General features: G+C 33.1%; 2 protein-coding genes across 2 annotated transcripts; one reads left to right on the forward strand and one right to left on the reverse strand.

Annotated features, from left to right (window-relative positions):
- The first annotated feature begins 809 nt into the window (after positions 1-809).
- On the forward strand, positions 810-4,945 carry LOC103483874 (two-component response regulator ARR2-like). Its single transcript, XM_008440696.3, has 6 exons — positions 810-1,500; positions 2,004-2,156; positions 2,246-2,623; positions 2,915-2,991; positions 3,114-4,271; positions 4,391-4,945. Exons 1-6 carry the CDS (start codon positions 1,353-1,355, stop codon positions 4,457-4,459), a joined length of 1,983 nt encoding a protein of 660 aa, XP_008438918.1. The 5' UTR covers positions 810-1,352; the 3' UTR covers positions 4,460-4,945.
- A 1,202-nt stretch (positions 4,946-6,147) lies between these two features.
- On the reverse strand, positions 6,148-9,219 carry LOC103483875 (COBRA-like protein 7). Its single transcript, XM_008440697.3, has 2 exons — positions 8,373-9,219; positions 6,148-7,932 (listed from the first exon to the last, which is right to left on the reverse strand). The coding sequence occupies exons 1-2, from the start codon at positions 8,914-8,916 to the stop codon at positions 6,512-6,514; spliced, it is 1,965 nt and encodes a 654-aa protein (XP_008438919.2). The 5' UTR covers positions 8,917-9,219; the 3' UTR covers positions 6,148-6,511.
- Between the last annotated feature and the right edge of the window lie 8,888 nt (positions 9,220-18,107).

Raw genomic sequence — 18,107 nt, forward strand, 5'->3', positions numbered from 1 at the left:
ATGATCCTTATACTCATTTTAGCATATGTAATTTTAATACAAATATTAAAGTTGACCTTTGGAATGTATACAACCTGAAATAATAAAAATTTGAATCGTTGTAACTATAATGGGCAAATATTATAAAAATATAGAAACTAAAACGAACTGAAATTAAAAAGTGCGATGATCCAAATGACAGTTATATATATATTCTTAACTAGAAGGATTTATCATAACTTTTCCACCAAAACTAAAAGAGCTACAAAACATAGCGTATAAGAAATAATAGATAAAAGTAAAACAAATTCCATTATCTAACGAGATGTAAACGTGCAAAGATATATTGAAAGGTGAATGTTGGAAATCTATTAGAATAACCCTAGGGGCTACTATAGGTTAAGATAAACATATCTTAGATAAGAAATACAAAATAACTCAATAAAAAACACATGAACTCAATTGTATTTAGCTTAATTCAACTAAATTTCCATCTCGAGTTTCAAATATAGTTGAACTACTAAAGAAGAATTACATCTGTCTTACACAATCAAGAGTCGTTAAAATTCAAAATTTGAAAGTACAAAAACAATATGATGATTGACATTAACATGACTAAAATACATAGAATCTAGTCACTTTTAATGAGATATATTCTTTTTGAATTCATAAAAGCGAACTTGTTGGAGTTTATCTATATCACTCGATGTCTTGTGAAATTAGATAAACGTCGACTAGAGACAAAAAGAAGAGAGAGGTAGTCTTGCTCTTATATGTCAAAGATGCTCCCTTTTAGGTGGCCATCAAAGCCTTGGTGCTGAAACTTATCTTAATATAATAGAATAGAATGTTTATTGTTGTTCTCAGTTGGGTTGCAATTTTTGTTCTCTCTTAATACTACAAAAGAAAAAGAAGAATACCGTAGAAGATTTGAAAATTTTTGAGAGCAGAGAGAATAGAGAGTTTAAAGAGTAGATTTTGGTACGTGGGTTAGTTAATCTTAATCCTATGTGAGCTGGATCCACTCTCCCAGGAGTGACCCACTTTGAATAAAATATTTCGATAACCCAATGAACAACGAGCCCCTAAATAACAGAGAAATCCGAGCTCCAACTAGGAAAACAGGGTTCTTCAACCGTTCTGCTCCAATCTCTAAGAGCTGTATATAAAAAAATTTCTCTTTCAAACACCCTTTTTTCTTATTCCTTCTCTGATTTCAGTTAAACCCCAGATGGATTTTCTTAATTTTCCCACTTTTTGAGTCCAAAGTTAAGTGGGAAATGCAGCTTTCTCAATTTTGGGTGTTTTTCTTGATTTCGTTTGTTTGAGATTTGGGGTATTCAAGGGTAAATCTGAATCAAGTTGAGGGATCGATGTCTACGGCCAGTTCCAGTTCTGTAAGGAAAGCTAGTGAAGCTGTTCCCGACCAGTTTCCAGCCGGCCTTCGTGTTTTGGTTGTGGATGATGATCCAACTTGTCTTATGATCTTGGAGAAGATGCTTCGTATTTGCCGCTATGAAGGTAAACTTTTCAATTCCAAGTTGTGTATTTCTTGTTCTTGGTCATGGAGTCTCTCAAATCTGTGTTATTCACTTTGTTTTTGAAGTACCCAAATGCAAAACTGATAGTGTCTTGGAGTCTATGAGTGAAATTACTGTCATTTCTTTTATCATTTGTTCTGCTTTTTTTTTCTTTGTTTCTTGAGTTTCAATTTTGGATGTGAGAGTCTATTATGTACATGGGATTTGGACACAGGGTTTAGTTTAGCCCCCCCCCCCCCCCCCCCCCCCCCCCCCCCATCTCTCTCAAGATTTTCTTGATTTAAGATCGTGAGTTTTTTTTTTAAGCTTATGAGTTTACTCTAATTTTGACTCGTTTGCATATGTTATCTTTCTTTTGAGTTGCCCATATTTGAATTGGGAAATATGTCTATCATTTGGTTAGCCGTCTTTATCCAGAAGTTGTGTTGTCATGTAAATGGTAAGCCATTAATGGACAAGCTGTATTGTTTTTGGGTGTTTCAGTAACAAATTGTAATCGAGCGGAGGATGCACTCTCTCTACTCAGGCAGTACAAAAATGGGTTCGATATCGTTTTGAGTGATGTTCACATGCCAGACATGGATGGATTCAAACTTCTGGAATACATTGGATTAGAAATGGACTTGCCTGTAATCAGTAAGGAATACATTTTGTTGAATTTTAAGTTCATAATACTGAATGATGTAGCTTGATGAACTGCTTTCTAATGAGGGGACTTTGTGTAGTGATGTCGGTGGATGATGGGAAAAACGTTGTCATGAAGGGAGTGACTCATGGTGCTTGTGACTATTTAATAAAACCTGTTCGAATTGAAGCGCTGAAGAACATATGGCAGCATGTTGTTCGCAAGCGGAAGAATGAATGGAAGGACTTGGAGCAAACTTGTGTTGACGATGTAGATCGGCAGCAAAAAACAAATGAAGATGCAGATTATTCATCCTCTGCTAATGAAGGTAGTTGGAGGAACTCAAAGAGGAGGAAGGATGATGTAGAAGATCCAGAGGAGAGGGATGATTCATCAACCTTAAAGAAACCGAGGGTTGTTTGGTCTGTTGAGCTCCATCAACAGTTTGTGGCTGCTGTCAATCAACTAGGAATTGATAGTATGGATCTTTCTCTTATCTTCTCTTGCACTCATTGTTTCATATATGTATGAATGTTTGTTGGTAGAAAAAATTGTAAACGATTTCTCAAACTTGAAACTATTTTGCTCTAGCAACCCTCTTCTGGGATAAAATATTAATAAGGATCCATGACATCATTGACTCTATTAAAGAAATTCGATATTTGGCCTCATGAACTTTTAATTGAGTTTTAGCATACGTTTTTGTAATTTCTTTTAAATTTGTGGTAAGCCTTTTCTTATTGTTGTAAAATACAATCTATAATTACAGAGGCTGTTCCGAAGAAGATTCTGGAGTTGATGAATGTCCCTGGACTCACTAGAGAAAATGTTGCCAGCCACCTTCAGGTAAGGACCAACTTAGAATCGTGTTCATTTTCAAAAGTGCTTGTCTATCCCATTTCTGTAGCTTCTCTCCACACGAGACTTTCTCATGAGATTATTAATAATGCTGCACCTTTAATGTATAGAAATATCGCTTGTACCTGAGAAGGCTAAGTGGAATCGCACAACACCAGAGTAATTTAAACAACACATTCATGAGTGCCCAAGATGCATTTGGCCCGCCACTGAACGGCCTTGATTTACAAACTCTTGCTGCTGCTGGTCAACTCCAGCCACAAAGCCTTGCTACACTTCAAGCAGCTGGATTTGGTAGGTCTACAGCAAAATCTGGGATGCCTATGCCTCTTGTCGATCAAAGGAACCACATTTTTAGCTTTGAAAATCCAAAGTTGAGATTTGGTGATGGGCAGCAGCCGCATTTGAATGGTAGTAAACCTATGAATCTACTTCATGGAATTCCGACAACTATGGAGCCAAAACAACTTGCTAATCTCCAGCATTCTGCACAATCTCATGGGAACATGACAATGCAAGTTAGTGCCCAAGGAGGCCAATCTAGCTCTCAACTAATGCAGACACCTCAACCACAAGCTCGAGCACAGATCCTTAACGAAAGTACCTCAACTAGTGTAACAAGGCTTCCACAAACAATGCAGCCCTCAATTTTGCCGAATGGGACTACTAGTGCAGTTTTAGCAAGGAATGAATTTGGTAATAACAACAGAGGTGGAGGATACAATCTAGTTTCACCAGCTTCAACAATGTTAAATTTCCCTTTGAACCAAACTGCAGAATTGCCTGGTAACAGTTTTCCGCTTCAAAGTACCCCAGGAATGTCAAGCATCGTACCAAAGGGAAGATTCCCAGACGAGGTTAACTCGGACATTAAAGGATCTGAAGGGTTTGTGCCAAGCTACGATATGTTTAGGGATCTTCATCCCCAGAAACCCCATGATTGGGACTTGCAGCACGTAGGCGTGACCTTCGAAACATCTCAAGGTAGTCTCGACATTCCGCCCTCTGCTTTTTCTCACCAAGGGTATGCCTCTAGCCAACAAAATGGACAAAATAGGAACACATCTACAGCAGGCAAGGCCATGTTCTTGTTGGAAGGAGGAAGTGACAATGGGAATGCACAAAGTATGGGGCAACAACTCAACCCTATTTTCGTCGATGGTTCGGTGAGAGTTAAATCTGAAAGAGCTTCTGATATTAGCAGTCAAACAGACCTTTTCTCTGAACCCTTTGGTCAGGAGGACCTAATGAGTTCACTTTTTAAGCAGGTTAGATTGCAGTACCTTCTTGTATTTCTTTCACCTCTCCCCCAGATTCACACGATCACGAAACTTGGTAAGCTTAATGTAGTTGTTACTAATATTATAGTAAATATTTTATTTGACAGCAACAAGGAAGCATTGCAACAGCTGAAAGCGAACTGGAATGGTTGTTTCATCATAATACTCCTGTTTAGAATATTGCTTTAGCTTGGCAGTCAGAGTATGCCCACTGCTTAGATTTGGTAAGAGAAGCATGTGGTTTAGATGAGGATGGACCTTTCAATTCAGCAGACAGACCATTTAGGCAGATCACTTTAGCTGTAATATTCTGAAGCACATTTAGCACTAAAGCATACTATGCAAATTGCATATGTGCAAGATTCTTTCGACTGATTCCACAGAGAGACTAACTCAAGTCTATTTGTGGAACTGGCCATTACTGCGGTGCTCTTGACGCATGGAATCGAGATTTTTGACGCAATTGCAGGTTTTAGGAACCCTCCCGTTTATGACTCCGATAACCTACTGAAATAATACTCTTTCTATGTTCAAAGCAATTGCAGCTCACTTTCATGTACATATTCTGTTAGATGGTACAAGAAACAAGCCTAGAAATACTCGGTTATCCCTTTTGTATTCCTAAAATTTTGAGATTGTCGTTAATACGTCGTTGCCATTTATATTTTTGTCTTTGCAGTTTCAGCCATTTTTTCTAGATATATAGGCTCTATTTTCATATAAGATAGGTGATTCTCATGTTGAAGAACTTTCTGCAGAATGTGAAAGCAATGATGGATGGGTCATTTTATCCTCTGGATTTCTTGTATAAGAGTATTTAAGTTCAAGTTGGTAAATAGTATATTATGATTGATTGGTAATGGTAAGGTATCTTTGTTTTTGATGTTTTGTTAATGGACAAGAAAATGAAGAATTTGTCATTTTTTTTTCAAATACTCATTTGAAAAGAAACTGATTTCAGTCTTAAAATTTGATGAATTTGATGTACTCATCATTTTTTTTTTAATATTCGCACAAATTCAGCTGTGTTTAATTAATTCGTTAGTTGTAAAAGTTGTCAATATGACAAAAAAATTTGAACACACAATTAAAATTTTAAAAACTTATTAAGTAAAGAAAACCAAATTTTAGTCATTAAATACTTTTTAAAATTCAATGATCCTAAAAATTAGGGATTAAATTAAGTTTAACAAAACTTTTTCTTCCCCACATATTGTCAAAAAGGAAAAGAAAAAAAACTTTAATTTCCACTTTTGTCCCTTTGTATTCTTGTATTGTATTTAATCAAGAAAATCTTTGTATACCAATTTTCAAAATTGATACTAAAGTCCATAGATGTGGCTGAAAATATGTGATCCTATAAATTTTCTCCTTTACTAACTATTTATCTCATTAAAATTATTTCTACAAACACTTTCTTCCACTTTTAAATATTTTATTTTAAGCAAACAAATTTTGAAAACTAAAAAAGAATAAACCTAGTTATCCACTTTTTTTATCCTATTAAAATTGTTCAATCATAATTTGTCATGACAGTTAATTCACATTTCTCATTTAAAATATTTTAATTTATTTGATGTGAAAAATGAAAGAGATGCGCAAAAGTTGATATATCTTGAGATGTACCAAAATAATACCCTTTAAAAATTTGTTTTTGTTTTTAAAATTTGAGTAAGAATTCAACTATTTTATTTAAGAAAGATAAAAAATGGTTGGAGAGAAAGCAGTCTTAATTTATAAAATAAAAACAAATAATTATGAAATGGACGGAAACATTTGATTAAAATTAAGGAGTTCTGTGCATAAATATAGAACTTTTTCAATCTGTGTCAAAGAAACAAGTATGGATGATAAACACAAGAAGAAAAGAAGTAGGTGTACCATTTATAATAATAAAGATTACAAAACTTCAAAATAATGTTTTTAACTACTAAAAGTCATTTCAGAACCAATCACACACACCCCTTTCTCCATCATATATTGTAGCAGATCAAAGAATACAAGCCATGAGAGCTGGCTGAGCAATGATGGATTTTAAACCACAGATTTCTTGATTTACTTTCAATTTCAATTTCATGTAGCTTCTTCTTGTGTAGAGTGATAGCAATAAAATCTAGCATCTCAGTCAAGTCTCTGAAACTGTATATCATCTTCAATCCCTCAAAAGAATAAAAAAATGAACAGCTGCTACAACACAATCTCATCCTTCCCTTCTCATTCCTTCCAGACTATTGTTGAATGAACACGAACACAAGTACTAGCATTAGGATGCTCGGAATGAACGAAGCTAAGTTCTTTCGGCTGTTGTTGGCTGGGAACATTTTCGGAAGCAAGCACTCCTCCCCATTGAAGAACACTTTTGTGGGGAACCCATCTCCTGCAGCCATGTTAAGACCTTGTATGTTCTTCTTTGTAAATGAGATCACAGATTGCTGTTTTCCAGGTACTCGTGGATCCTTTGCTGGGTTCGGCCCGTCTGTTTCTCCCACAAGATAGTTAAGTCCAGGATGACCCTGCATAAAGATAGTATTGTTCAAACCATCCAATTCCAAGGTGGTTGCATTGAACGAGTACATTGCCTGGAAACCAGGTGCTGCTTTGTTCATCTGAACTGCAGCAAACCAATCTGCAAAATTCACTTCGTCCCAGTTGAAGAGAGTGATCCTTGCACTCCATCCGTCTCTATAATCAGTATACAAATGCCAATTGATGCTGACACCGCAGTTATCCGCACAAGGCATCGGGTTAGGAGATGGGAAATGTTTAAGACCAGCCCAAGCAACAGCCATGGCAGTCCTATTCTCAAAAGGAACAAGAAGGGCTTCAGGTGGGAGGAGCATTGCAGGGGAGGTTGCATTACATGTACGAGCTGAGTTTTGCGGGCATCCACAAGCACATGTTCTGCACGGGATGACGGAATCGTTGTAGTAAGAAGAAAACGAAACACAGCACTTTGGGGTGTCACCCTTGGCATGTGTTATATTGCAAACAACCTGCCAACTGGCTACTGCAGTTGAATTCAGTGGTAAACCGCTCGAGTCAGGGAATTCGCTAGGACTTACTCTCACTGGCTGGCCACATTTATATGTGGGATTAAGAATGCCACTGATCTGCCAATTCTGAGGTGGTGTAATCTGGGATCTGTTAAGATCCGGTGGCATTTTAAACACTTGCATCTGAAATGCAGAAATAGACTTGCTCGCATCCATATGAGATGGCAAAATTGTCCCGTTTCGACAGCAGAAAGGGATCAACCCAAGAGTGGTGTCATTGGCCTTGGTTGGAGGTAAATCAACGATAGTTGGCCTTCTTTCACAACTTAATACATTGGAAAAGTCTAAATCCCGATAATAAGTGCCTTGTCTACCAAAAATGCAGTCAGTAGAATCAACAACCGAAGGATAAGCCCCTTTCATTGAATAGATAAACTCATCCTTCATCCAATCCCAGCTCAATTTCCAATAGTCAAGACGTCCTAGAGGATTATGGTTAGAAATTGTAACTTGCGCCCAGTAGCTTGAATCATATGTCCTTGTTACATCATACATGATCGTTAGATCACCCTTTTGACGAGGCAAGAACTCTTGAGTTGTGATATTTGTTTTCACGCGTGGATCGGGTATGCAACAGACGTGCATCTCACTGTTTCCTGATATTTTGAGAAATGAAATTCAAGCTCAAACTCAAACCCAGTTCAAGAAATTTCAGGCAGAATCAAAATCGAAACAAAGCTTCCAAAACCCCCCTAAGAAATGAAGGCCCACCAACTACTAATCGAACTCCCAATCATAAACAAACTCAATGTAAAACTAAGCAAGACCGAGATTGCAAAAATTACAACTAATCAGAAACTACAGAAAATTTCAATGGATCAGCAGAATCCAGCCTCGTAGAAACAAAATTACTAATGCGAAAGAAACCCAGATTGTAAAATCTTCCAATAACTAAGAAACGGATCAGAAACTGCAGAAGATTTAGGATAATCGCTAGAATCTAGTAAAAACCCAGAATGTAAGATTATTCAACTCCTTAAGAAACGGCTGAAAATTAGGGATAAATCACCAGAAAGTAAAGAGATAGAGACGGTACCTTGTAGAATTGGCTTGGGGCAGAGATATCCATCATTGGCAAGTGAAATATTGGAAGGCATCGGACTCCTGGGAGGGGCAATCCCAAATTGGGTCCCAAGTAACTTGACTTGGACTTGCATCTGAGTGATATCCCCAGCAGTTTCAATGGCCGTCTTCAAGTCGGTCATCGGAAAACCAGCAAAGACAGTCCCATTCCCAACATAACCAGGGAAGGAATTACCATCGGCGAGGACAGCACCGGAGGCCGAGACCAAGAACTCATCGTGTTGAAACCCCACAAAAACTTTCCAAGACTTGAGCTCCGTAAGGCCGTTGTTGAGAACGGTTAGAGTAGACTCAAATCGGTAAGGCTGACGGGTGAGATCAGTGCGATTTGGGGGAAGCTTGGTACCTGGACCGGAAGTGTAAGACAAGAAGATGTCATTGCAGGAAGCGGCGGCGGGAGGTGGAGCTTGGTCAGTTGGCTGAGAAACGGAAAATGGTATGGATGATGTAAGGAAGAGGAAGAAGAAGAAGAAGAAGATGAGATGGGGGAAAGCCATGATTTTGGGGGGTATGTGGGTTTTGAAATTTGAAAAGAAATATAGAGAGAAAACGCGTAGATTTGAGAGAGAAAGCGATAAACAGCGAGAGAAATGGTGGAAATGAAAGAAAATTCAAAGCACGTCGTTGTTGTATATGATGAAAATTGTTTGATTTTGGGGGAAGAAAGAAAGCAATTTTATGTATTTAAAAAAATGGCCGTCTCTGAGTTTGAGCTGTTCAAAAGGACTTTGGCCAAAACCAAAAGGCATGAACTCCTCAAGTGGGGAGACTATCCGTTGATTCATTTTGATTTTCTTTTAGTTTTTGCTTTTTGGCTTCCTTTCACATAGGAAATGGAACGTTGATGAAAATGAAGGGCCCTTTCATTTGAATAATTTTAGAGCCCTAAATTGGAGTTTGAAAGATTTTGTCATAAGAATTACTTTTCCTTTTAAAAATGAGGTATGTAATATCAATTTGTAGTTAGCTACACCTGCCAGTGTTGGAAATCCAGCATTAATTAGTCATTGTATTGATAAATGTTTTCTTGTTTGTATTCTTTGTATTATATTGCTAAAGTTGAGTCGAGAAATCATTTTTTTGGTTTGGTACGTAACCATGATATATGAGTTGAAACAAAATGGAATCCACATGAATTTAGACAAACTAACAAACTTTTTTCTAATAAGCAATGTAATCGATAATTTCATATAAATGCATTCACATTAAAATGACTTATAAAGTGACAAACAAATTGTAGCACAAATTGTAACAAAAAACAATGAACTATATCAACAAGTTAATTGCAAAGCTAAATAGGAGAGTCATAGAGAAATTGACACAGGTAATTCTATAGTGTTTCGACTCAACCGATCTACATCCACTTCCCAACCTCCTCTTAGGTATTTCCCTCAAACTTGACTTTTTTCTCGACTTAGAGTTGAACCACACAACATTCTTTTTTTCAAGTACAAGAACAAAAACCCAATGCTTTCCACACGTGAGGATCAAACCATTATAAACCACTCTTATTTAGAATCAAGAGAAATCCTTATAAAAGTCTGGAAATGAAAAACAAGATGAGGAAAACTCTCTTAAATAGTAGATATACAAACTTGTAGTACTCAACAAATCAATCCTTACAATACAACATAACTCTCTCAAGAATTAGATGAAAGGAATAAAGATTGAAAAAAATGAAAAAGATTGTTGTAATTTTGTAGAAGAAGAAATGTTTTCGAAAGGATGATGAAATATTTTAGACATTTGAATCTTTCATACTCAACTCCTAGAATTGAGTCTCTAACTTTGGGTATGCATGTACAAGTTTCTCAACTCTTGAATTTATGCTAATTACAATTTAAATTTGACTAGTTAAATTCAAAAACAAGGTAGATCATATGTATACCACCAAACCAAATTATTGTTATTGTTACCTATTTTAATAAAGTTATATTTTGCTATTGTCTGCCCCCTAAATTTGATGAGTTCAATCTTTTAAAAAACAAAAAAAGTCAAAATTTTAGGTAAAGGTGCAACTAAGTCCATAAATTACAACATAGTTTTTGTATTTATTATTTTGATTTGGTCTAAACATGTCCTCAAGTAAAATTTGTAAATAATCTCAATCATAGAAACAGGTTTTAGTGTATATATAAATCAAAATAACATTTTACATAATTCAAAAAGCCAGGCTCCTATTATTGTGTCAATCATCAATTCCTAATAATTTCAAAAGAACTATACTTTTTATCTACAAAATGAGATTCAATATTTATATTCAACCTCTGGAGAGAAAGAGACCATACTACTGTTGAACTATTTACTATCTATTTTAATTGGTGTGTTTTTGGCAAGATGGCTCTTTAAGCTGAATAAAAATAAAAAGTGGACCAAGAACTCACCATATATATTTAGGGAAATGAAAGAAAAGCCCAAAATGGCAGTTTGCAGCCCAATGAGGAAATTGACATTGGGGCCACACTTTAGGCACATTTCCATTTCCTATCATTTATGCCATTAATGTGTGCAAATTCAAATTAACTCTTCATCAACAATACTAACTCACCCAAAATTATCCAAAAATAAAAATGAAATAAATAAAACATTTTAATGTATCCCATGATTATGAAATAAAGTAAAAACCACAAAAAAACTCACATTTGGGTTTAAGAAATTTTGGAAAATATATTCACTTGCTTTGTCTTTTTACTAAATTTAAGATTTATTGAAAATATATAGACTAAAACTAAAATGTAAAAAAATGAAAAATATCAAACTAAGATTTTGTTTATACATTCGAACAACACTTTCTGTGACTTTTAAATTTCTTATTTTGTAATCTATTTTTTATCAAAATTTTTAAAAATCAATCCAAAGTTTTTGTTTTTTTATTTTTGTTTTTGAAATTTTGCTACAAATTGAACCAAAATTATTTAACAGAAAAAAAAAACAAGAAATTTATTATAAAAATTAGTTTTTCAAAATAACCTAAAAACAAAAACTAAAACAATCACTCAACTCAACAAGATTTAATTATTATAAAACTAATGTTTATAAGTTTTAATTGTTTGTAAGTGTTTTATTTAACCTTGAATGTTATACAATTGAAGCATTAATCATTAGAAATTTAGACTTTGTGATGATAAAAACAAATTGGTTTTGTCCCATCAAACTCCTTTAAAAGCATTCAAAATTACAAATCAAGTTGGTGACTTGGGGCCTAACTTGTCTTTTTCGTGCCCTAATTTCTTGATCATATTATTCCTTTAACATCTAACAAATTAAAACCTTTTACTTCTCTTGGACAAATTATAATCACAAAAAGATAAAACAAAACATAAATAATAACTCAATTCTGTTTGTTAATCAATTTTTTTTTTTTTTCTTCTTTTCAAAAGAACAAACTTTATTCTACTCTCAAATAACAAATGGTTGAAAACTAGTTTTTAGGGTAGGGAACCTTCTAGAGTTGGATGGAAACAAACAAGCTTTTACCATAAACAATCATTTTTATTTTTATTTAAAAAAAAAAAAAACATTCTTCAAAATTCATAAAACAAAAATTGTTTATTGCATAGACAGAAACAGTATATTAAAACTATAGATATGCACAACTCACTTTCTTGTTATATGGAGAGTATATAGATTGAGATGATAAAAGAAGAAAAGGAAAATGAAAATGGGAAGTCTTGCCATTTGCCAACATAGAGAGGTACAGTAATTGTAGGAGAAGAAAGTTATAGACACATCTTAGACTTTGCCATTGTGTTGTGGTTCTTCTTTTGGGTCTAAAGTGTTCTTAAAATTTCCCAACAATTCAACAATTATTAAAGTTATGTGGTTAAAGTTGTGTCTGCCTTTTTCTTCCTTCCATCATCAAAATTACATCAATACAAAGAAACACACATAAATGACCAAATAAGATTAATCTTAACCTAAACTCAAAAAAAAAATAAAGAAATTATTTTAAATGATAAATTTTCTAAAAATATTTAATATCATAATTTATCGAAGTAGTATATTATAGGACAAAAATGAAACTATTTACAAAATATGGTAAAATCTATCATTTTTTTCCTAGCTTAATTTTTTTTTTTTTTTGTTATATTTTGTAAATAGTTTCAATATTTTTTCTACCCACGATTTTATCCATTTTGTTTCAATTTGTTATATTTAAAAATAGCTAAAAAAAACAACAAAGTTTAGAACAAAGTGAATAAGTTTCATTATTTTACTTTAATTCAAATAGAATATATATATTCTTTTTCTTCAAAATAGGTTCTAGAAAATAGAGTTAAAAAGAAAACTTTGTAGAAAAAAACCTATTTGTGACTTTTGAGATTTGAACTTTTTTACAAAAATAGCTTTTTCCAGTTGACATAAAAAGTGAGTTTGAAATATAGAGAGGAAAAAGAAAAGTGGTTTGAAGAAAAAGCAGTTTTTATAAAGGTAAGTGTAGAAAAATAGAGATGGTGTGGAACCAATTGTTTCCTACATTTAAAATACTCCATTTATGATACAATTAATAATCACTATTACTATATATATATATATATATTATTATGAAAAAAGAAAATTGAAAGAAGGGGTTGGAACCCACGTGGAAGTAGCGTGTTCCTTACGCGGCCTATTACACTCAAAACCCAATACCAAATAATTAATATCAAATGTGTAAAAACTGATCGAGTAAATAATTTTAACAAATGTCTTTTATAATAAAATGACTACTGATACCAATGATTTAATTCTTTTATATAGTTTTAAATAATACTTTCTTTTTTTAATAATGATTGGTTGAATATTCTGAAATTTAGTGAATAACAATATTTTAGTCTAAGTTTTATTGGTTTTTGTGAGGTTCAAGTGGAAGTTGATGGTGGAGTTTGAATTTTAGGAATGGGTATATACTCTAAAAGTATTAACTACCCAAACCTAATTTTGAAGAGGTTAAAACAATACTTCATTTATCAAGATATCAAAGATCAAAATTTAGTCAATAAAATCTTTTGAATTTGTATCTACATTGGTCTATGAGTTTTAAAATATGTGTAATGTTTGATAATACTCTAATACAACTGAAATAAGAGACATAATAGATGCAGTCATTTAAGCTTATATACCAAAGTGGAATCACAAAAGACTAAATTTCAAATTGAAAAAAAAAATTGTAAGAATTAGGTGATGCATTATGCACTATGGTAACTATGACAAATGTGTCCCACGTCTACAACAAAGCAAAAGCAAAAAGGTAAGATGCAAATAGTTCCCCAAAGATATATATATATTTGCATCTTTGGGGAAACTAAAATAAGTAGTTTCCTAAAAATAGTTCCTTTTTTCTTTTTTCTTTTTTTTAATTTGGCTAAAGATTCAGTTATTTTATTTAAGAAACGGAAAAATTATTGTAAGACAGGAAAAATAAATAAACTTATTTTTTAAAAATTATAAAAGAGGTCTTTTCAAAAATATAACAAAGTATCAAAATATTAACATTGTATAGAACAATTCATAAAATGGAAAAATTCCATAAGTATACAATGAAAAATACAAAAAATACACTGTCAACCACGCCATCAAGCATGATATATTGTATGCGATCATTTAGATTTGGCTATTGTTTGGTACATGATCACCAAATTTAAACGATTTATTTTTTTAATTATATTGTTTAATTTGGTATCGTTGTTTAGATTTGGCTAAACGAATTTTTACAAGATTCTTTTGCTACATGATATTTGTTTACACGATCATTTAGATTTGTTTACATGATCACTTATTTTTTCAAGATTATTTGGTGGAAAAAAATTGTAGCGAAAAGAAAAGAATAAGGACTATGAAAAGATATCGCAGCAAAAAAAAAGATGATAGAAAAAAATTATAGGAACCAAAATATTTAAAAGTTAGTTAAGTATATGGACTTTGTTGTATCAGCATAAGTAGTTTATGAAAAAATTTTAAAATAAATAAAAAAAAAAAGTAAAATAGGGGGCAAATAAAGTGTTTATAATTATAGGAATAAAATAAACAAAGTCACAAATGAAAAAAAAAAAAGAAAAGTGCGGTAAAAATACTAAAACAAAGGAAGTAAAAAATGAAGAAAAAAACGTGGAAACAAGAAAATGAAATATCATAAAGATAGAAATAAAGAATAAGTATAAAATGATTAAAAATTAAAAAATAAAAATAAAAAACGAAGAATTTAAAGAAATTTGAACTTCCGATCCTTCGTTTAGAAACTTTTTTATTAATTTCATAATACAAAACAAATATACATAAAGAAATACACGTGACGATTTTGTTATAAAGAAAAAAGAATAAAATAGATAGATTTTCACACGAAGATTCCTCTCATTTTCATTTCACTCCCACTTCACCTTCTTAACTAAATTCGGCTCCTCAAACGTGTCGGTTTCATACTCTCCCCTTTCACCCTTTTACTTCCCATCTTCTTCTACTTTCACCCCACCTTTTTCTCTTAATTCATAAACCACCCCCACTGTTTCTAAAAACCACACACCCCAACTCCACTTCACTTCACTTCACTAATCTCCTTTCTAATCCCCATTCCTCTCTCCAATGGAAGCTCCCATTTCTCTCCAAATTCTCATCTCTCTCACCCCCCTTCTCCTCCTTCTTCTCCCCGGAACTTCCTCTCTTCCGGTCTTCCACCCCCGATCCTCCGCCGGCGCTAAATACCAAATTGAATGCACAATGTGCTCTGCTTGCGACAATCCCTGTGGTCAGTATCTCTCTCCCCCGCCTCCTCCACCGTCCCCTCCTCCGCCTGTCAACTGTCCGCCCCCGCCTTCTCCTCCCACCTCCGGCACCTACGACTATTACTCTCCCCCTCCGCCGCCAGCTCAACCCACTTACACATACTCCTCCCCACCGCCGCCGCGTGGAATCATCGGACCCGGCGGATACTACCAACCTCCGCCGTATAATAATTACCCAGCTCCCCCGCCCCCGAATCCCATTGTCCCGTATTTCCCATTTTATTACCACACTCCACCGCCGGGCTCTTCCGCCGCCGTCGGCCGTTTGACGAATTCCTTGCCTTGCTCTGTTCTTACCGTTGCTCTGTTTTCCTTTTTACTTGTTTTGTTTTAAATGCAAATAACAGCAGACAGAAACTTTCAATAATGGCGGATTTTGCAGATCTGGGAAATTGATGGAGCTAAATGAGAAAGAGAAATTGAAGAAGAAAAAAAAGAGGGGGGTTTCGATCTTCGAAGAAGACGATGAGAAATTCGCTTCAAGAATTTGCATTTTGTTGGGGTAAAGAAATTTTCTTTCTCATCCGGAAATTTCCTCAAAAATCTCTTTCTTTCTTACTTGACTCCATTGTTATTAGATTGATTTGTAATCTGCTGATTATATATAAACTGTATGTGTTTTTACTTGTATTCTTTACTCAATTCCTCAAAACAAGAAAAAAAAAAACAAAAAAAAACAAATCTGTATGTATCAATCTCTTGTTTATGTTTGTCATTTCAATTATATTTTTAAAGAACTAAATAACAGTCTTGGGACAAATTGATTCTTTTTCCTTTTTTATGTTCTTGATTTGTTCATCATTTTAGTTTGTAATTGTTGGAATTAATAAAAAAAAAAAGGAAAAGAATTTCTCGAAACATTATTGTTCATAATATCCTGATCTCATAGACAAAATTGTAATTCACAATCTCTTTATCTCAGTTTTTATATTTGAACAAAGCCTTCAATCATGGGTCCAACTTGTTTTTCCTTTTTAATAAAACTTGGAAGCTGTTTGACTGTTTGTAAAAGTTGTAGTGTTATTTGTTTAATTTGTTTGTTTAATATGAAGATTCCACATAATTACCTAACAACTTTAACAATTATAATGTTAGTGTAACAATTTATTTATTTAAATAGTTTCTTCAAAGTGTTAATGGATAGGAAGGTAGTCAAATAATACTTTAAAATAGTTTGTTTAGACATTTGTCACCTAAAATTAAGACTAATTTCTACTCCTTTTTTCCTTTTACATATAAATAATAGTTTGTTATTTTAATGTGTTTTCAATTAAATAAAACACCCTACTTTTGATTGAACAATGAATTGAAAATTACTTATATTATTTCAGTTGTGAGATTTAAACTTCGACAAGTAATTAATTTTCGATTACATTTTTTTTAATTAACCATAGCTTAACTATTTTGAATTATGACAAAACGAACAATCCAATCAATATAGTATTTGTATGGTTAAAGAAATATTTAGTCAATATTAGTATGTTAATACATTTTCACTCCAACAAAATATCGTAGGTTTGGAATTTCTATGTCGAAGGATGGTTACATGACACGATCACTAGGAAAAAAAACGAATAAGTTAGGATGAAAATGTGACAAAAAAAAAAAAAAAAACTTGTATTCTTTAAAAGAAAGTGACAAAGAAGTGAATAGGTGTGTGATGTTAGCATTTTGTTGATAGAATTAACAACATAAACTAAATTGATTTGTAATGCTTTTCTATTAAAAAGAATTGAGCAAAATCAAACCGACAGGAATCTTGAGGGATTAATCTTTTAGATGAAAAGCATACCAACCGTAATTTTCTTTCAATTAATTAAGAAATTAGAGAATTATTTGATCGACCTTATTTTAGCAAAAATAAATCTTTTTTTTTTTTTTTTTCTCTTTCAAAAAATCACACTGAGCTGTCAAGAACAAAAATAGACACATAAGAAAATGAAAAAAAGAAGAAGAGTATTTATTTGCATAATAATTCATAATGGCATGTGCAATTCCAACCAAAAAGCCTATCAAAAAAGGGCAAAGCGAAAGAAAGTTACACCTTTCTTTGTCCAATTGCGTTTTCATGGACCAAACTCAATCTCCACCCTCCACTTCATCTCCCCCATTTTATATCAATAAATTAACAAATTTGGGTTATCACTAATCCAACCTTAAATGGAGGTGATTGCAATTAATCTATTAAACTTTCGGTAATAGCAATTGGTTCTTAAAATTAGACTTTAAAACTTATGATAATAAGAAAAAAAAATAGATATTCAAACTTATAAATATAATTAGTACAATTTATAGTATCAAATATTAAAATTTAAAGAAGTTTGATGGCTCAATTTTTAGTTTTGAAAGTTTAAAGGAATAATTAAAACTTTTGTTCACGCGACAAATTATTTTTTAATAATGATTTAAATTGTACAAATGTAAATGTGTAATTTGGGAAACAGTCAAAATTTTAAGAAATTAAAAATACAAAAAAAAAAGAAAAGAAAAGGATGAAATTGAAATATTAGGTTATAAAATGAAAAAATAGATTAGGAGAAATAAAGAGAGTTATGAAGAAAAGGGGAAGGGGAAGGGGCATTTAATGTAAATGTAAATGGGGAAGGGACAAGGACTATGGGTGGGGACAGGATTAGCTGGATCGCACGCATTGTAATGTGTGGTGGACCTTTTTTAAATCGGCATCCTATGAATTTTCTACATCCTTTTTATTTATTTATTTATTAAATAATACTGTTTTTCTTTTTCTTTTTTTTTTCTTTCTATTTTTTAAGGAAAGAAGAAAATAAGAAAGGTTAGTTTGGGTAATTTGAAATTATAAAAATTTCTTTGCAGACGTCACCATCACCGGAGTTGCACAGGCTGGCAACGGCTGTGGAGCGTTTTCCACTACTACCATTTCTCCTCCTCATCCCTTCCTTTTCTCTAAA

Source organism: Cucumis melo, chromosome 6 (assembly GCF_025177605.1).
Source record: "Cucumis melo cultivar AY chromosome 6, USDA_Cmelo_AY_1.0, whole genome shotgun sequence".
NCBI lineage: Eukaryota > Viridiplantae > Streptophyta > Magnoliopsida > Cucurbitales > Cucurbitaceae > Cucumis > Cucumis melo.